Source organism: Mobula hypostoma, chromosome X1, assembly GCF_963921235.1.
Source record: "Mobula hypostoma chromosome X1, sMobHyp1.1, whole genome shotgun sequence".
In the NCBI taxonomy this organism is placed as follows: domain Eukaryota; kingdom Metazoa; phylum Chordata; class Chondrichthyes; order Myliobatiformes; family Myliobatidae; genus Mobula; species Mobula hypostoma.
The window spans coordinates 22,392,617-22,413,988 of NC_086128.1; the positions used below are offsets into that span (position 1 = coordinate 22,392,617).

The window sequence follows — 21,372 nt, forward strand, 5'->3', positions numbered from 1 at the left end:
CTGATTAGTATTTTACACTATTTCTTTATTTTCAAACTTGTAGTATTTCTTGCACACAAAACCTTACAGCACTTCTTGCTGCCACAAAAACAACAAATTTGATAATAATAAACCTGATTCTGATACTAAATCCTTTCCTATCCACATGACTTTTAAAAGTTGTTACAGTAATCAATCATTCAGTCACTTCCTCTGGCAGCACATTCCACACACATCACCTCTTGTGTAAAAGAAGTTGCCCCTCAAGTTCCTATTAAATCCCTCCTCTCTCACCTTAAACCTATGCCCTCTAGATCTTGGTTTCCACACTCTGGGGAAAAGACTGGGAAGGTGCTAATATCTCTGCATTCCCTGTGGATGTATACAAGGGGAAATTACTCTTTGGTTGTGAGCACCACAGTCATGTGAGAATGCCTGTTGCATTCTTCTCCATCTAGACAATTCAACATGTTTCACCCAATTTAAACAGTGTAATGGAGAACAAATACTCATAAAAATACACAATGAATTATGGAGAGGTGCAGCATAGAAGTACCCTTCGGCCCATCAAGTTAATGGTAAGGCTCCATGGCATAAAAAAGGTTGGGAACCCCTGATGGGAATTTCACACCATTTTATTCTCCCTGCATTCTCATCAGCTACCCCCCCCGCCCCCAGCCAGGCTTTTACACAGTTGTTGTTACAGTATTTTGGGTGACTTTGAATTGGAGCATCTTACAGATAACAGACACTGAGCTGAACTGAATATGCCTGGGCTCTTTCGATTTTGTCTTTTAATATTCTGTATTATTCACTTTTTTTTGTTACTGTTTGTGGGATTTGTTTTTTTGTTTTTTTTTGTACAGTTGATGTTTTTCTTTGTTTCGTGGCTGTCTGTGAGAAGAAGAATCTCAGGCTTGTATACTGTATACATACTTTGATAACAAATAAATCTTGAATCTTTGAGATGCGTACTTGAATCACCAAGGCAAAGAAGGGTATGGACCAAGCGCTGGTAAATGGGGTTAATGTAGATGGGCGAATGATGGTCAGCACAGACATGGTGGGCTGAAGGGCCTGTTTCTGTGCTGTGTTACTGTAAATGTGTGGGATTCCTTTGTTAACCTGCCTTTATTTAATTATAAGCACAAACTAGAGAGGTTTATAAAACTGTGAACTGCTGCTATTAGCTTTTTCACATCCCTTTTGCAGTGGTGCTGCCAGATTCTCCGACACTTAACTCTCCCTGTCTTGGTTATTCCATTATTGCTCTATGACAAGAAGTTGAGGTTGGGGCCAAGAGTGTGAGCAATGAGTGGGATGCAGAGAGTAGACAAGTTGGAGGAGTGGGCAAATGCATGGTAGATGCTGTTTAACATTCAGTTGCTGAAAATAGACATAGAGATAAATTGGGTAAAGTGATGGTGTGACAAGTCATTGGTGTCCTTGAAGACCAGTCTCTAAAAGCAAACTTCCAGCTGCAGGAAGCAGTTAGGAGAGACAAATGGTATGTTGACCTTCATTGCAAGAGGATTTAAATCCAGGAGTAAGAATATTTTCCTGCAGCTGTGCAGGGCCTTGGGGAGACCCTACCTCGGGTTTTGTGTGCAATTTTAGTCTCCTTATACAAGGACAGATGTTGCTGCTAAGGAGGGTGTTCAGTGAAGGTTCACCAGACTGATCCCTGGGGACGGCACTAGAGGGGCAATAGTTCGGTTAGGACTGTAGTTACTGGAGTTCGGAAAAATGAGAGATGAGAGATGAGAAAGAAATGTATAATGTTCAAAGAGAACTGAACAGGTTGGATATGGGGAGGATGTTTGAATAGACGGAGAATCCAGACCCAAGGAGTCACAGCCTCTGGGTAGGGGTACGAAATACAGAAGTGAGATACCTTCTGTGGAATTCTCCACCACAGAAGGCAGTGGAGATTATGTCATTGAGTGTACCCAAGAGGAGATGGATAGGTTTTCCAATGTCATGTGGATCAAGGGAAGTGGGGAGAAGGCAGGAATGTGGTACAAAGTGGATGATCAGCCACAATGGTGTTGGATGGGGGAGAAAGTGGCCAAACGGCCTTCTCCTGTTCTCCCACTTTCTATGCTTCTATGTAACAGATTAATGAAAGACAATTAATGTTTAACAAATCTTATATAATTTTTTGAGGCTGTAACTAACAGAATAGATAAGGGTGAACCAGTTGATGTAATGTATTTGGACTTTCAGCAGGCCTTCGCTAATTTTCCAGAGAAGATCAGAGGACACAGTATTGGGGATTGGGGGCAATTACTGGTTTGGATTGAGGGTTAGTTAATAGAGAGAAAACAGAGTAGGGATAAACTGGTCATCAAGTTGGGAGGCTGTGACTTCCTGAAGAGAATGACGCTGGGCACAGCTATGGGCAGCTAGTAAAGCTCCAGTGACCCCAGTTCAATCCCACCCTCTGGAGTTGTCAGTGTCCCTCACTACAAGGCAGGCTGGCATCGCTGGGTGCAGACCAGTTGTCAAGTTCCTTGGGTCTATACTCAAGGTTCCGAACCTTGAGAATTGCCCCAGAGGTTAAGCTTCTTGCATTTGGCAGCAAGCATTTCTCTTTGCCCTACCAATCTCCCAAGTACACTGATGGCACTCATCCACGTGGGGCCCTGCCACCGTCACCTCAACCTCCTGAACAAAAACAAAATCACCAAGTGGCTGACCTCAGACTAGATCAAGTTGTTTTGTACAAATTTAATTGAAGTTTGGGAGGAGGACTAAACATATTCAGTCCCTAACAAAATAAAACATGAGAGTGACAGTGGTTATTCCAAACAATTTTCCTTTTCAGTGAGTTAAGAATGCAAATCCATGTTCTACTATGGATGATTGTAACCTGGCTTTGACGCATTTACAGAGTCCATTCACTGCTCCTAATACTTAAGGGGTGTAACAAAAAGGGCCCGCTTACCAGGAGAGGTTTGCCTGAGTCATTAACATTCATCTCAGACTTCAGAGAGATGGAGGGAGAGTTTCTTCAGAGAAAAGGACACCGGCTCTTCAACAGAAGACAGGTCACAGTGTTATAGCATTTCATCAAACAGCTCTCCCTTGCTCGCAATTACCCCTGTCGAAAGTGCCTTTTATTATTCCAGTTTATGTAGAACAAGTAGCTTTACAGGGTCAATAATCGACTCAATTACAAAGCAAACTCGACAAGAGCACTGCAAACTGCTCATGGCAACCCGAGGAGGATCTGTCAAGCGGGGTTTCTTTAAGACAGGACCCTTCGGCGTGTTCAGGCCATCCCGCTCCCTCCGCCACCCCCCCACACCGGTCCAACTCGCTGCTTTTGCTCTTCCTTTCTGCCTCTTCCCCCTGTGTGGTTTATCCTTTGGGGCCTCCGACCACCTCACAATAAGCAACAAAGCGAGGTTTCAATGGGGGAGATCAAGCGGAAGCATGTCTCTTTCATTCTTTTCACTCAGATTTGGGAACCGGCTCTTTCGAAAAGGGCCGGTGATTCAGTATCAGGTTGAGGGATGGGGGTGCTGGTAAAATCAACACAGGAGGACGAATCCATGCGATCGGCCAAAGCATCGTGGAGCTCGGGGAAAGCGCGGGGACTGGCGTTCGCCACTTACCGGCTTTTCTGCGGCAGCGTCATCCGCTGACGTTTTGAGAGGTCGGATCTTGAGGGTCTTGGCCATTTTATTTTGCTGCCTCCACACAAGATAGTGGTGCTGGCGTCTCAACTGTTGTGATGGGGTTAGAGAGTAGTAGTGCGCCTTTGCGTAGCCCCTTTGTCGTTCTGCGACGCTTGCCTGGGCAGTTAGATGCTTAGCTGCAACCGGCCAAGCAAGGAAGAGGCGAAGTGATTAAGGGAGAAAATTCAGGGAGGGGGGAAGCTTGGACAACTGAGACGGCCAATAAGAGTGGCCAGGTAGGGTTAAGAGGTTCTGAGTCTGGGTGGAATTCCAAAGGGGTTCAGGCAGAAGGCTGTGCGGTGGATGGGAATACAATAGATGGGGGTGATAAGTGAATGCAACGTGCTGCGACTCTAACATGCAGCAGCTGCAAACCGAAGATAATCGTTCTGTAGCAACCGTTTTTTAAATCCAAGATTTACAATATTTTGTGAGTGAATAAAGTTTCGTAATGTTGTAAAACAAACGGTAAGGTGGAACTGAGCGGTGTCAGTGATTTCACGTGGAAACGAACATCTCTGCAGATTCTGGAAGACCGATTCCATAACAAAAGCAGAGAATGCTGGAAGCACCCAACAGGTCGGGCCGCATCTGTGGAGAGAGAAACCTTTCAGGTCGACGGGCCGAATGGCCTCGTGCTCCCGAGTTGCCCCCATTCTGCATGGTTCTAACATTTTCAGTTTGTGCAGGGATAGCACTGTAGTGGTGATAGTAATAGCCCAGGAAACCAGGGTTTGTGGGTTTGACATACTTATTGACTATAACATGGTCTCCCCATGTTCATTGTAAACTCCCCACAGATCACTGGCTATCCTGATGATGTCACAGGATTCTGATTTGCAGGAAGGCCCAAGAAAGACGTTAGGAAGTGGAATGAGGCCAGGCAAACTAATAACTGGGCTGGTGACTCAGCTGTTGAGATGGGAATGAGAGGTCCATTTAACCCTGCCGGGCAGGTTGGATTAAATTCCATCATTGTTTTAGCACTCTAATGACCTCGTAAAGTGAACGGTCGGAAATGGCCGCAAACGCAGCATTCTTGGAGTCTTGAGATCTGATTTCAAGTTCCTCTGTATTTTGCTTTGCCCTCAAGTGCTTTATTTTTCACTTCGGTTTACAAATTCCTGTGAGTTAGTGCCTCCTGCCATCTGCACTGACGGAATGGTGTTCCTTCACAAATAATTCGAGTTGAAATTGTGTGCATTACAAATATGAGAGGGACCTTATAAGGAAGCACAGGGCTCTGTCTGCCCGTTTCTAAAGATAACCCAGACCAGTTCTATTAAAGTGACACATCTTTTGGGATTTATAGTAAACAGCTACAAAATCATGTTTAGAGAACAGCCCGAGCATTTTTTTGTCTTCATTCATTTCTGGGCGGCGGGTCCGGGACTGCAGTTGCTGGGTGTGTGTTTATAGGCGACGCTCCTCTTCCAGCTAAAATACCAGTGCAGTGATCGAGGGCTCAGACAGACCCAGGTACTGTTTCACTCACCTCAAGGGGTCCTGGAACACCCACACACTGCCTAAATCCAAAGAAAAGAAAAAGGCTCAGACAGCTGGCTGGTGGCCAATTTCAAGGCTTTTCTCTCCCTCTCTCTCTCTGGAGTCCCCGCGTCACCCACCTTGGCGGGCTGCCTGTTCCATAACGATTGCCTACGGAGGCAAAACAATTCGCAGGCTAGAACCCACCCGGCGTGCTCTGGCTATTTTGTATGTGAAGTACTCACCGACAGGGTGAGCCATTAGGTCAGGCCGCGGTCTCTTCCAGTGTTGGGCTACGTTAGGAGAGCATGAAAGTTTCCTCGGAGCGAGCAAGTAACCCGTTACCGTTTCACTGAGGTGTCCCCCGTTTTCTCCGTCCTGTTGCAACCCATCACCCACACAGCCATCGTTCACGTCTCACTGCCTCACCTCTTTGTTGGACAGATCGCAACTGCCTACCTCGGGGAGCAGCCCAGACCTTCAACAGGAACCCAGTGCGGTGAATCTACGAACCACCCAACACCGCCTCCACCTTTACCCGGGAGTGGAGGAAACCTCTTTGTCCATTTGCATTTCTAGAGCGCCTGCCACAACCTGGGCTCGTCCTGGAGCCAGCATAGGTCGTGGATGAAGAGCCTTCGCAGCGCGACTCAGCACCAGTCTGCCCTGCGATGTCCTGCGGTGAGACTGCGGTCGAGGAACCAAGGACGGGGACGTCCCACGATTGCGATCTAGCACCATTTTGCATCTGTGGCGCGTTTAGCCCGTGAAGCTGCAGCCCATTCAAAGGTCCCCGAATCCACTGCTCAATGCAATGCATTTGGAACCTCGGGCAGAATTTAACAGAGGTTGCCACCACATTGTTGGCACCATTCCCATGACTGACACGTCTTCAATCTGAAAATGTAAACCAGCTGCAAAAATCTCAGATGCCACATTCCCTCTGTAACGCTGGCGCAACCATCTTAATCCATTCGCCTTGGAGTAAGGGCTAACTGGGTTGGCTGCTAACATTGGGTGGGTATTAAGTGAAAAGATCATAAGATCCTATGACATAAGAGCAGAATTAGGCCATTCGGCCCGTAACCTTTGATGCCTTGATTTATCATGAACTTATCATCCTCCGATTTAAATATACCCAATGGCTTGGCCTCCACAGCCGTCTGTGGCAGTGAATTTCAAAGAATCACCACCATCTGGCTAAAGAAATTCCTCCTCACCTCTGCTTTAAAGGGAAATCCCTGTATTCTGAATCGGTGCCCTCTGGTCCTAGACTCTCTCACTATAGGAAACATCATCTCCACGTCCACTATATTTAGACCTTTCAATATTCGATAAGTTTCAATGAAATCCACGCCCCCCCCAATTCTTTTAAACTTCTGTGAGTACAGACCAGAGCCATCAAACGCTCCTCGTACGTTAACCCTTTCATTCCCCGGATAATTCTTGTAATTTTCCTCTGGATCCTCTCCAATATGCCAGCACATCCTTTCTTAGATAAGGGCCCAAAACTGTTCACAATACTCCAAGTGCGGTCTGACCAGTGTTTTATAAAGCCTCAGTTTTACATCTTTGCTTTTACATTCTAGTTCTCTCGAAATAAGCGCTAACTTTGCGTTTGCCTTCCTTACCACTGACTAATCCTTTAGGGAACCCTACGAGGACTCCCAAGTCCCTTTGCACCTCTGAATTCGTAGTTTAAAAAGATGGTATTTTCTCTCACTCCGCTGTGCGAGGGAGAATGGAGGAGTGATATGAGAAGATCTCTGCCCAAATGAAGCAGTGGAGGCTATCTGAGTAAATATATCTAAGACAAGGTTGGGTAGATTTTTGCATAGTAGGGGAACTGAGGGTTATGGAGAAAAAGCAGGTAGGTGGAGATTAGTCCATGGCCAGATCAGCCATGATCTTATTGAATGGCAGAGCAGGCTCGACGGGCCAGTTGGCCGACTCCTGCTCCTATTTCTTATGTTCTTATGTTCAAAGATCCGATACCCTGCGTTGGATCGAAGGGTCGGTTGCTAGGCTTCGCGGAGGCCGGCCCAGGAAGAGGAGTGTCCTGGGGCTGTTATTTCAACTCAATCCCAAAGAGTTAAAAGGGAAAGTGCTTGAAACACTCATCAGGTCGGATAGCATCTGTGGAGAGGAGCAGAATAACGTGTTAGGTCGAGGATGACGCCCAGAGGGAACCATACAGAATTACAAGGTTTGACAGGATGGCTGCAGACTGGATATTTTTCCCGACCAAAGAGTTTTGAAGTGGGGAGTGTGACCTCAACTGTGTCGGGTAACGCAAAATCATTTGTTGATCTAAATTACTGGAGCGTCGGGAGAGGGAGAGGGCAAAGGGACGAGTGTGAGAAAGAGCGCACAAGAGACTAAGAAAGACAAACAAGGAGAGAAGCAAGTTAAACAAGACAGGATGAGCAAGGAAAATGAAGGTACAGGTGAAGTAGAGCAAGGGGAGAAGACAGAGAGAGAGCGAGAGAAGGAAAGTGAGTGGAAAGTGCGAGAAAGAGAACGACAGAGTGAGAAAAACAGATGGTCAGGGAGGAGGGCTAGAGAAGATGAGAGCACAGACGAGAGAGGGGGTGTATGTGACAGAGCGAGTGAGAAAGGGCGAGCAAGTGGAAAGGAACAGAGAGGGACATGTAAACAGAGATGGAGAAAGTGAGAGAGAAAGAGAAAACAAGACAAGTAATTAAAAGAAAACAAAGGAAGCGAGCGAAAGCAAGAAGATTGATGAGACACGTGTCTTCAGTGCCCGAGGGTAGGGTGAGAACAGATCTGACAAAGAGCAGACTCCCTGACAGTCTCAGCTGTAGGTCTGAAGGCGTGGGACTGGAGTAGGAGGTCCGCTGATGTGCTGTGGGACGCCCTGGGGGTTTCTCCACTTCGGCCAGAGTGTGCTGCCTGGGCCACTTTAATTCAGTACTGGCTGAGAAGGGGCAAGAAGGAAATCAGCCCAACTTCTCACTCCTGAGTCCCGATGTGGAGAGCTGGTCTGCCTCAGAAGTTCGGATGAGGTTATTATCAGGTCTCACAGCAAAGGCGTCGCTGTCAAATAGCTACTAACCCTGGGAGAGGGCTGTGGTGCAGAATATCAGAACAAATAGAGAAAAACTGGGATGGCTGAGGTTAGGGAATGGGATCGGCCGTCTTACTAACCCCAAACCTGGGGGGATGAGTGGCCTACTTCCGCTACTATTTCTTATGTTACTGTACCGGAGGAAGGCCTCTGAGCTCATGGCTGTCTACTCTTTGGTTCGACAACCAGTTTGCAAACACTCTCATTTCTATAGTTCAAAACAGCACAGGAGCTTGTGTAGAGTAAATTAGTAGAAAGCGCTCCTGGGGGACTGAGAAGTTTTTGACCCTGTAAGAGAGTCAAAAAGGAATAGGATCAAAACTTGTAAATGAACGATTTACAATGTGGGGACACTCACAATGGCCCGAATGGTCTTATTCAGTGCTACCTCATTCTGTCTTTGAAAACTGCCGTGTAATTCCAGCAACAGCTGGTGTAAACCGAGTTCAGGAAGTTGGTTTGATGGCGTTGGGCCTTAACACACGCAGTCTCGAGTCTCCGTGGGTGGCTCGCTGCTCAGTGCTTCTGATGGTTTGAGTGCCAGTTACACACCACAGATGTCTGGCTCGGAGCTGCACGTCTGTTTAACAGCAATCCAACACGCACATCGCTCTCCACTGCGGACCCAATGCTCAATGCAATCGCCTGCACGCCAGCTGCCGCCTCCGAGCTCCTTGGACGGGATCTCCCCGAAGGTCCCAGTGGCAGGGCCGGTGTTTGAAACGGCGATCAGGCCCGAGCTGGTGTGTTTCTGGTGGGCGGTGTAATATCCGTGTTTTCGTGGGTGAAGGGTCCACGCATGCACCCGGGAGACTCTGCCGGGCCCCGGGGTTTTGGTTTACAGCCCATGGGATGAAGGTTGTTTTGATGACATCGGTGACCTCTGGAAACATGGCTCCGGGCCTCTCATGACATCATTTTCTGATTTGTGCACAGCACCTTGTAGGCAGCTGTTTTCTTTGCTATTACAAGGAAAGACAGTAATCCTTGGTGAAGTTGTTCTTCCCTCCCCACCCCCGCCCTTTCTCTGACTCCTTCTCCATCTCCTCTATAGTGTTCTATGGTTCCTCTCTCTCGCTACCTTTCCTCCATCTCGTCTCCCTCTCTCTCTCTTCACCTCTCCCTTCCCCCTCCACTTTTTCTCTACTATTTTTCTCTCTCCTAGCTCTCGCTCCCCCCCCCCGCGCATTTCCCTACCTCTCTCGCTCCCTGCTTTCTTTCTCACAACCTCTCGGTCTGGTTACCCCTCTTTTTCTGTCTCTTTTTGTCTCCTCCCCTCTCTTTCCCCTCTCCCTCCCCACCTGTCTCTTTCTTTGCCCGTTGTCCCCCACTCTTTGCGCCCTTATTTCCTCCCATCCGCTCCCTCCCCTTCCGTCACCTTTTCACAGATCAGTAAAAATCTAAACAACGGGAAGTCTGCCAACCATGGCTCAGGGAGACATTTTTATGAGTGCAAAGAATGAGATGGATTATAGATCCTCTGGAAGCTACAGCAATCCTGCCATTTCCCAATGTATAGATAGATATTGGTCGAATTCTTTCTTCCTTGTTATAATTTAATGCCCTCCTTTTGGCTGCCCTGTGTTGTAGGGGTAAACGTTCAATTCCAGTGCTCTCAGGAGTGGGCTTGTGTAGAAGAATGACTCACTGAACATTCCAACGTTTCAGCTCGTAGTTCAACAGACACCCAACTGGCAGCCCTTCTGCCTCTGAGACAGGAGGCTGCGGTACAACCCTCGTCCCAGAGCCTTCAAAGCAAAGTCCCGCATGTTGCTGGCGGGATTTTGTAAGGTGCATACCTTACACCCGGCGGCGTTGCCTTCATTGCAACAGCGATGCACTTCCATATGAATTCCCTGGGTGTGAAGTGCTTTGTGAGGGCAGGAATCGGGGAGCACAAGCTCACGGTTTGCATTGACAATCCCTGTCCTCATGGACAGTTGGGTTAGAAATTGTGTTTCTCAGACTATTTGGAAACATTTCGATCGTGAGGATAGCCTTTAACTACAGGAGGATCTTGATCAGTTGGTAATTTGGGTAGAACAATGGCAGATGGCATTTAATCCTGATAAGTGTGAAGCGATGCACTTGGGGGACTAATTAGTGTAGAACATACACAATGAATTTTCGGGCCGTAGGGAGCATTGAGGTTCAGAGGGACCTCAGTGTACAATTCTTGCTGAAGGTGTAGCACAAATGGATAGGCTGGTGAAGAATGGCTGCTTTCATTAGCTGGGATTTAGAATATAAGAACAGTAGGGGGTTATGGTAGAATTTATAAAAGATTGGACAGACCATAGCTGGAGAACTGCACGCAATTCTGATCACCACAGGAGGTGTTTGTACTGGAGAGAGCGCCGAGGAGAGCCACCGGGATGTTGTCTGGTTTAGAGGGTTTCAGCTATGAGGAGATGGGACAGACTGGGTTTGTTTTCCCTGGAGCAGAGCGGTCTGATGGGGGATTTGACAAATGTGTGCGTAGTTCGGTAAGTAGGGCACAGATAGCATAGCTAGTAGAAAAATTCTACTGCTGTGTCTAAAACTAGAGGGCACAGGTTTAGAGGGGACATGTGGGGCTGATTTTTCAAGCGTGTTTGGAATGTGGATCGCCTTGCCTGAGGGGGTGCTGAAGCTTTTACTCCCGAATTGCCCGGGATGGGGAGCGAAGCGCAGACTTGCACAGCCTCACGTTACAGATTGGATGTGCCAGAGTCTGCGACTCATCAGCACGGAACCAATCATTTCTTTAAGTCTGTGTGAACGGGCAAGTGAATGGCAACGCTCTCCGGTGTCTGCCTGTATCGACGGTTTCCACTGGCATCGGCTAACCACGCTTCCCCTCCTGCGACAGCTCCTGAGGCAAACCTTGAGTGGCTTCATCAGGAAATGATAGCGCCCACCCTCACCCCTCACTCCTCCCTTCTCATGCCCAGGAGGCCAATTGCAGCAACCACAGCTCGGCTGCCATCAGCTACTTCATCACAAACTGGAGATGGAGCCTGGGATCTTCCTGATCCATGCGGCTTACCACCGCACTGAGCGCTGAATTCAGCTTAGTTTGTTAAGGAATAGTCGAACATCTGTTGGTTGGCACTTTACTTCCTGACCCACTTCCTGAGCTCAATGCCAAAGCTTACATATTTATGGTAAAACATTCATTCATTAGTCAAAATTTGTAAGCCTCTCTTTATTCATGCTAGGTTGACTGTAGGTAACCAGCTAAACAAACACAGCAGCCCTGGCTGTACAGGGCGGGCAGTGCCTGGGCTTTTGGTGCAGCCAGTGGTGGGCACCGTGCTCCCCCTGCTGGCAACAGCCGCTAGTGTCGACACGGTGAAACACAGAGGCCTAGGGAGAAAAAAAAGCAGTTTTTTGTTTAAATGAAAGTGTGTAAAATAGCTTCATTCTCAGACACACTTCATTCACCAGTCCAGATGAAGCGTCTTGACTGTCTGTTTCCTTCCCACTGAAGTCCCTTCATGTCCTTTTGTGTTGCTACAGATTCCAGCATCTAGTCTCCCTTGTCTCTATCTCATTTAATGTGTTTTGATTTCTTTTGTCACTATTTTAATTAAAAGGGTCGGCCTATTTTACACAGATTCTCATGCTTATTAACAAATCCCTCCCTATCTCTGCAATCTCCACAAGCTATACAATTTTGCAAGATCACCACTCTCCTCCACTTCTGACTTTCTGGTTGTCCCTAGGTTGAATCCCAGAACGCACTGGCCTCTGTGCTTTGAACTGCTGGGCCCGAAGCTTTGGAATTCTTTCCCTGAATCTCTTTGGGCCTTTTCCCTCCTTTAAGTCACTTTTTTCCACTTTTCTCCTTTGACCAAGCCTTTGCTATCTTTCTCTGATGTGGATTAAGATACCATAGAATCATAGATTAGTATGGGAACAGGCTCCTCAGCCACCATGCCTATGTTGACTATCAAGTACCCATCTACACCAATCTCATTTTCCAGCATTTGGTCGTTATCCTTCTCTGCCTTGGTGATTCTTTCTCTTCTTTCTTTTCAAATCTTTTTATTGTTATATTATACAAAAGAAATAACACGAGTACATTGAAGTGACAACACTTACAATGTCTCAAAAAAGACATTATCTTAAAAATTGAAAAAAAAAATTTGTGAGAACAAAAAAAACCTACTAAGCAGAAAAGTGAGGGAAAAAAAAGAACCCACTAGGTGTACAACCCTGGAGCCATGCGTCAAACAAAAAGCTTCTAAAAATAAACCGCCTGCCTTGGTGATTCAAGTGCTTGTTGAGATACTTCTCAAACATTGTGACAGTCTCCACCACCCCCTCAGACGGTGTGTTCCAACCCCACCCTGGGGTGAAAATATTCTTTCTCAGATGCTGTCTAACCTCCTCCCTCTCACCATAAGCAAGCCCATGGATTCATGGGCTTCTGCTCCAAGCTTATCAACACTCACCATTTATTGCTATTTATTGCTCACTATTCTTATTTGCCCAACCAAAATGCATCACCTCACACTTGCTGGGATTAAATTCCATCTGCCAAGACTCCACCTAATTTTTCATTTAATCTAACCTTAAGTAGCCCTTCATGCTATCCACAACACCACCAACTTTCATGTCATTGGAAAATTTGGCCTCCTACATTCACATTGAAGTCATTAAAGTGAATCACACAAATAGCACCGAGCCCTGTGGTGCATCACTGGTCACAGTTTTCTGGTCAGAAAAGTAACCCTCTGCCTCACACAACTGAGCCAAATTTTGATCCACTTTGCCAACCTGCCCTAAATCTGATGGGCTCGCAGCCTTTTGGACCAGCATTCACAGTCTGAAGATGCCATTGTGATAAGCCTTAATTTGATTGGTCCAAGCATGTGGGGGGGGGGCTCTGATCAGCCCCCCTGGGAGCTTGAGGTTTATACAGATGGAGACAAAGGCAGTGATTCACAATCAACCAACCCTATACTAATTTAACCATTTATGGAAAGCTGGCCATTTGATCCACTGCATTGTCATGTGCACAGGTTTGAGACAAAGAAGCTCACTTGTAATGTCTCAGTGGTACCCTCAGGGGACTCTACCACCCCAGTGCAGGTATTGGAAGAAGGTCTGCCAAAAAAGACACAAGTATGAAGGGTCTTGGCCTGAAACGTTGACTGTACTTTTTTCCCTTAGATGCTGCCTGGCCTGCTGAGTTCCTCCAGCGTTTTGTGTGTGTTGCAAATATGAAAGGGATCAGCTTGTGTGTGGCTACTCCACCCAGTCCAATCTCCTATCAAACAGCCCACATTATCTTGTCAACAGTCCTAAACGCGCAAGGCTCTAGTTGGATTGCCATTCTAATATCGACAGATGTCCTGAACCCAATGGAATCTGAATGGTCAGGATCAACTCCCCAACACCAGGCTGTTTTGTTTCTCGCTCTGACCAACCTTCCCTTCATCTGCCAGGGTTAAACTACATTTACAGACTGGCACAGTGCAGAGTGTGTGTTTGAGATTGAATCTTTTTTACCATGAGCATCAAAGACAATTCACCTTGAGCATTACAGACACACAGCACAGGGCAAGCAGCAGATCAGAGACCCTTCATCAGACCTGGGGAAGTGTTATGTGCTGGGGTGGGTTGATGGGGGAGTGTTGGATGTGTCGAAGCGAATGTCTTGGATAGGGTGAGACCAGGGTTGAAGTGGGGATGCTGTAAATGAGGTGTCCGGTCCACAGGTTGGTGAGGGCAGATATAGAGTAAGGGACAAAGTAAAGAAAATGTAAAATCAGTAAAATTCAGGGCTGTGGCATGTGCCCAGTAGGTCAGGCTGTACTGAGAAAAACTGAGCCAAAATTTTACAAGAATGTTGTCAGGAGTCAAGGGCCTGAGCTATACATTTTACAGAGGTGTATAAAATTATGAGGGACATAGATAGGATGAACGCACAAAGTCCTTTTTCCCAGGAGTTAGAAAATGCTGATATTTATGCAGATTTTATTCCACATCCATACTTTAATTTCTAACTTTATTTTTTATATAATTCGTTATTCTTTATCAGTGTTGACTGTTGTTTTTGGTGCATGTCACACCAACACACCACAGCAAATTCCTAAAACATACAAATGTACATGGTGAATAAAATTAATCTGTGGTTCTTGAACTAGAGGACACAGGTTTAAGGTAAGAGGATGGAGATTTAAAAGGGACCTGAAGAGCAACTTTCTCACACAGAGGTTAGTCCGTATTTGGAATGAACTGCTAGAGGAATTGGTGAGGCAGGTACATTTGAGGCCCACTGTTGGTCAGGGTTGACCATCGATATTGCGTCCTAGGTGTCTACGTGATACGCAAGCCAGGGCAGCATGATATGGAGAGTTAGCCATTGCCTATACAGCAGCCGTCCCCTTTCTACACAGCTGATAAACCCAAAGGAACGGCAGAGACTGATACAGTTTGGCATCAGCGGCGTTGCAGGAATCTCCTTCCAGATGAGAAGGCAACCACAGCTAATGAGGCCCATCTATCCGAAGCGACTGGTTTTAAGGCGCCAGAACCCTCCTTTGACTCTCCTCCTGTCAGTAGAAATGGTTCTGCCGGATTTAGAAGCTAAGCCTCATGCGAAGGCCAGGAGCTGGACTTGGTTGTCAGAGGCTAGGTAGGTACATTAACAATATTTAAAAGACACTTGGCCAAGTACTTGGAAAGTGGGTTATCTGAATTTGTAGAATTTGATACTAAGTCTGAAAGATTGCAACAAGTTCAAATGGAGGCTGCTAGTTTGTAGATAGTGTATTTCCCCCACTCAACAATATCCATGTTCTACATTCATCCCTCACACGTGTGTAGTGTGATTCAGTGTTAAATTATGATAACACCACAGTGAAGAGTTTTAAAAAAGTTATCGAGAGATAAAGCACTGTAACAGGCTCTTCTGGCATAATGAGCCTGCGCCGCACAGTTACACCCATATGACCAATTAACCTCGTAAGCCGTGTGTCTTTGGAATGTGGGAGGAAAACGGAGCACCCGGAGGAAACCCACGCGGTCATGGGGAAAACGTACAAACTCCTTACAGACAGCATTGGGAAATGAACCCGAGTCTCTGGTGCTGTAATAGTATTACGTTAACCGCTACGCGACCTTGTCACCCATTTGTGGAGATATTTTGTGGCGGTAAAGGCATATTGTATTATCGGTTACTGTTGAGCTGTTACCTGCTACTGTTGCAAACAGCAGTTTCTAGGTTGTAGGTTTTATGAACCAGCTTCCAACATCAGTTGGAAGTTGAGCGTGAACAGTTTAAAAAGAAAACCGCCGTATCCAGTGGGCAGCGTCGGAGCGGGCTGCGGAGTGACAGGGTGCAGAGTGAAAGGGCTTTGGCTCAACGGGCTTCGGCAGAGATGGGAAGAAGCTTCCTGCGACCGTTGAGTCTCATAGTAATGGAGTAAGTTACAGTTTTTTGGTATTTGGTACAAACAGTAGCATTAGAGGTATACATCTAGGATTAGTGTTGTGCTTGGAGTGCCAGATGTGGGGACCCTGGGAGACTCCCAGCCTCCCCAAGGATTACATCTGCACCAGGTGCACTGAGATGAGGCTCCTGAAGGACCGTGTTAAGGAGCTTGAGATGGAGCTTGAGAAGGTATGACTTGTACAAAAAAGATGGATTACACCTGAGCTCAAAAGGTACTAATATCCTAGCGGGATTGTTTAATATAGCTGTTAGGGAGGGTTTAAACTAAGTTGGCAAGGGGAAGGAAACCAAGGTGTTAGGGTCGAGGAAGAGGAAAATAGAAATAAGTCAAAAATACTGTGCAGCAAAGATGGTAAGAAGGACAGGCCAGTGAATATACAGGATAATTTGCTGCAAAATAGATATATAGCACAAGTGGCAACAGATACTGATCTAAATGTACTGTACTTAAATGCACGCAGCATTAGAAATAAAGTGGATGACCTTGCTGCACAGCTGCAGGTTAAAAGGTATGACATTGTGGCCATCACCGAGTCATGGCTAAATGATGGATGTGATTGGGAGCTGAATATCCCAGGATACACAGTGTATAGGAAAGATAGCAAGGTAGGTAAAGGGGGTGGCGTGCCCCTGATGGTAAGTAACGATATCAAATCAATAGAAAGAAGGGACATAGGATCAGAAGAGGTAGAATCCTTATGGGTAGAATTAAGAAATGGCAAGGGTAAAAAGACACTAATAGCGGTTATATACAGGCCTCCAAGCAGCAGTCGGGATGTGGACTACAAGTTGCAGCTGGAAATAGAAAAAGCGTGTCAGAAGGAAAATGTCGAGATAATTATGGGGGATTTTAATATGAAAGTGGATTGGGAAAGTCGGGAAGGTAATGGATCTCAGGAGAGGGAGTTTGTAGAATGCCTACAGGATGGCTTTTTGGAGCAACTTGTCCAGAAGCCCACCAGGGGACCGGCTGTTTTGGATTGGGTGCTGTGTAACGAACCTGAGGCGATTAGGGAGCTGGAGGTAAAGGAACCCCTTGGAGGTAGTGATCATAATATGATTGAGTTCAGTTTCAAATTTGAAAAGGAGAAGCTGGTATCAGGTGTATCGATATTTCAGTGGAACAGGGGAAATTACAGTGGTATGAGAGAGGAACTGGCCCAAGTCAATTGGAAAAGTAAACTAAATGGAGGGACGGCAGAGCAGAATTGGATGAAATTTCAACAAGAAATAAGGAAAATGCAGGAAAAATATATTCCAAGAAAAAAGAAAATCATGAATGGAAAAATGGCGCAAATGTGGCTAACGAGAGAGGTTAAGGCAAAAATAAAAGCAAAAGAAACGGCGTACAAGGAAGCAAAAATTAGTGGGAAAAATGAGGACTGGAAGACTTCTAAAAACTTACAGAAAGAAACTAAGAAAGTCATTAGGAAAAAAAAAAGAATTATGAAAGGAAGTTGGCGATTAACATAAAAAAGGATAGAAACATAGAAACATAGAAAATAGGTGCAGGAGTAGGCCATTCGGCCCTTCGAGCCTGCACCGCCATTTATTATGATCATGGCTGATCATCCAACTCAGAACCCCGCCCCAGCCTTCCCTCCATACCCCCTGACCCCTGTAGCCACAAGGGCCATATCCAACTCCCTCTTAAACATAGCCAATGAACTGGCCTCAACAGTTTCCTGTGGCAGAGAATTCCACAGATTCACCTCTCTCTGTGTGAAGAAGTTTTTCCTAATCTCGGTCCTAAAAGGCTTCCCTTCTATCCTCAAACTGTGACCCCTCGTTCTAGACTTCTCCAACATCGGGAACAATCTTCCTGCATCTAGCCTGTCCAATCCCTTCAGGATCTTATACGTTTCAATCAGATCCCCCCCTCAATCTTCTAAATTCCAACGAGTACAAGCCCAGTTCATCCAGTCTTTCTTCATATGAAAGTCCTGCCATCCCAGGATTCAATCCGGTGAACCTTCTTTGTACTCCCTCTATGGCAAAGATGTCTAAGAGTTTTTTTAAATATATCAAGAGTAAAAGAGTGACAAGGGTAGATACGGGACCGATTGAAAATGATGCTGGAGTAATTATAATGGATAACAAAGAGATGGCGGAGGAACTGAATGAATATTTTGCATCAGTCTTCACAGTGGAAGACATGAGCAATATACCTGATAGCCAGAGGTATCAGGGAATAGAATTAGGTACAGTCAAGATTACTAGAGAGAAAGTGCTTGGGAAGCTAAGTGGACTAAGAATAGATAAGTCTCCCGGTCCGGATGAGGTGCACCCAAGGGTTCTGAAGGAGGTGGCTTTGGAGATTGTGGAAGCATTGGAAATGATCTTCCAGGAATCAATAGACTCTGGCATGGTTCCGGAGGACTGGAAGGTTGCAAATGTAGTTCCGCTATTTAAGAAAGGAAGGAGGCAGCAAAAAGAAAATTACAGACCTATTAGTCTGACATCGGTGGTTGGAAAGATATTGGAGTCAATCCTCGAGGACAAGGTTATGAAATACCTCGAGATGCATGACAAGATAGGCCGAAGCCAGCATGGTTTCATGAAGGGAAGATCCTGCATTACCAACTTATTGGAATTTTTTGAGGTAATCTCGAATAAGATTGACAAGGGAGAGGCTGTGGATGTTGTGTATTTGGATTTTCAAAAGGCCTTCGATAAGGTGCCGCATATGAGGCTGCTTAATAAGATGAGATCCCATGGAGTTACAGGAAAGATATTGGAATGGGTGGAGCATTGGCTGATAGGCAGAAAGCAAAGGGTGGGAATAAAGGGATCCTAGTCTGATTGGTTACCAGTTACTAGTGGTGTTCCGCAGGGGTTGGTGTTGGGGCCGCTTCTTTTTACGATGTATATCGATGATTTGGATTATAGATTAAATGGTATTGTGGCCAAGTTTACGGATGACACCAAGATAGGTGGAGGAGCAGGAAATGTTGAAGAAACGGAAAGGTTGCAGAGAGACTTAGTCAGTTTAGGAGAGTGGGCAAAGAAATGGCAGATGAGATACAATGTTGACAAATGTACGGTTGTACATTTCAGAAGAAGAAATAATCGGGCAGATTATTATTTAGATGGGGAGAAAATTCAAAAATCGGAAGTGCAAAGGGACTTGGGGCTCCTCGTGCAGGATACCCTAAAGGTTAACCACCAAGTTGGATTGGCAGTAAGGAAAGCGAATGCTATGTTGGCATTCATTTCAAGAGGAATAGTGTATAAGAGTAAGGAGGTGTTGATGAGGCTCTATGGGGCATTAGTGAGACCTCATTTGGAATACTGTGTGCAGTTTTGGGCCCCCTATCTTAGAAAGGATATACTTATGTTGGAGAGAGTTCAGAGAAGATTTACGAGGATGATTCCTGGAATGCAGGAGCTAACATATGAGGAGCGTTTGTCGGCTCTTGGATTGTATTCATTAGAGTATAGAAGAATGAGAGGGGATCTCATAGAAACATTTCGAATGTTGAAAGGGTTGGACAGAGTAGATGTGGAAAGGTTGTTTCCCTTGGTGGGTGAGTCCAGGACAAGAGGCCATAGTCTTAGAATTAGAGGGTACCCAGTTAAAACAGAGATGAGGAGAAATTTTTTTAGCCAGAGGGTCGTGGATTTGTGGAATTTGTTGCCACATATGGCTGTGGAGGCCCGATCATTGAGGGTGTTTAAGGAGGAGATTGACAGGTATCTAATTAGTCAGGGTATCAAGGGATATGGGGAAAAAGCCGGAAATTGGAACTAGATGGGTGAATAGTTTAGCTCATGGGGGAGCTGTGGAGCAGACTCGATGGGCCGAATGGCCTACTTTTGCTCCTTTGTCTTGTGATCTTGTGATCTTGTGATCAAGTGACTGTGTTGCCCCGATTATATACTTTGCCTGTATTCATCTTGCAGCCTGCTTGATGGAGAGTACTCCTGGTGTCCTATTCACCCACTCGTACTGGGGGCTGCTTGCTGGACCCTACCATCCCAGTACAGGCACTGGAAGCAGGTCTGCCAAAACAAAGCCAAGTGTGAAAGGGCTCGGCCTGTGGTGCCCTTCGAAGGGCAGAGGGTACCTTCACTCTGGTGGCTTAGTCTTCATGTGCAAAGGTGGCCACTTTTCTCGCTGGAGTGGGGAAGGGGCTCAGTATTCTGGTTGGACCTGAACCTGTCCCCTTCCAGGGGTCCTGGGATAGTCACACCCCACTCCAGGATCTTGCACAAAATCCAGGTGAGCGCCTGATGAAGTTCTGAAGCAGTGCTGCATTGGCCGTCTGATGAGAAATTAAATCCCAGTCTGTACATGCTCACGGGCCATTTCAAAGAGCAGGGATATCCCCAGAACTCTGGCTAATATTTATCTGGAGAAACAGAGGAGCTGACCATCATCATATCACTACTCGTGGGAGGCCTGCTCTGCACCAGTTAGGCTACTGTGCTAGCCACAGGAATCAGTAGCTGCCTTTCATTGGCTGTGGGAAATCCTGAAAAGGAGATGAAAGACGCTAATGGACTTTTGTCCATTACAACAACTCTGGCTTCCAACAGCCAAACGAGTCCTTCCACCTTGAATCTTCCTGCTCTGTCTGACTCATCGCCCAGTCACACAAGACGCTGCCAGAATTAGTGTTGCTTTGCGCTTTCTCTGTGTGTCTACACAGCAGATAACCTGACCCAGCACTGAACAGCTACCATCCCAGTTTGAGCTCAGCGTCCTGAAGCAGCCCTTCCCAAAGCCCTGACCCCAACCACCAAGACGGACAAGGGCAGGGGGTTCATGGTAACATCACCTCTTGCAGGTTCCCTCCAGGTTACACACCGTCTTGACTTGGTCGTACATCACCAATCCTTCCTAAACTCTACCCTGAACTCCCTCTCCAACAGCACTGTGGGGGCACTTTTACCAGAAGGACTGCAGCAGCTCATAACACCTTCAAGTGCAATCAGGATGAGTAATAAATGCTGGTCTTGTCAGTGATGCCCATATCACCAATATGGCTTTGGTTGTAAGCTCATGCAGATTCAGTATCAAACATCAACATGAGTAGGCATGGACATCAAACAATATGGCACAGAAACAGGTGTTTTGACCCATCATGTTGTACTGAATTAATTAAGCTAATTAATGATACCTGATTACATTAATCCCTTCTGCCTGCACACGGTCCATATCCCACTATTCCCTGCACATTCATCTGCCTGTCTAAGAGCCTCTATCAACATGGGCAACAGGAAACTTGGACCTCCTTCTATAGAGATCTTCTCCGACCTTCTCTCCAAACATAGTACAAAGTGAATTCACAGGAAACTCTGCTTTAAGAGTTGAATGGTCAGGAGGGCGTATTTTTGGTAACAATGTTGAATATAAAGATTAGACTGTCAGCTCCATTTGCCAGTCTACTCACTAAATAAAACAAGTCAGACTGATTTCTGGTTTCTGGAGGAAGAGACAGACTGCACTTCACATTGAAAGAATCAATCTTCAAGTTCTGAGCATAGAGTGGCTTGGCATCATTTGGTGCCATGGGGGGGGGGGTGCCTCATTCACTTCCTAATGTGCTTGTGTTCTCTTCTCACTCCTCCTCAGGTGCCCACCAGCATTACTCAACTTTTGAAGCCTCGATGCCAGCCGATTCATTGCTCCAGGACTATGGTTACCCCTATGACCCCAGCATCCCACAAACCGTGCGGGGGTAAGT

The 21,372-nt window shown here is 46.2% G+C and overlaps 1 protein-coding gene across 1 annotated transcript in view; it reads left to right on the top strand.

The window, feature by feature from the left end:
* The window catches only part of gli1 (GLI family zinc finger 1), a 149,805-nt gene that overhangs the window by 94,286 nt on the left and 34,147 nt on the right, over positions 1–21,372 (top strand). Inside the window, exon 3 of the mRNA XM_063037327.1 lies at positions 21,261–21,366. Within this exon, the coding sequence (XP_062893397.1) occupies positions 21,261–21,366 (106 nt within the window). The remainder of the gene's footprint in view (positions 1–21,260; positions 21,367–21,372) is intronic.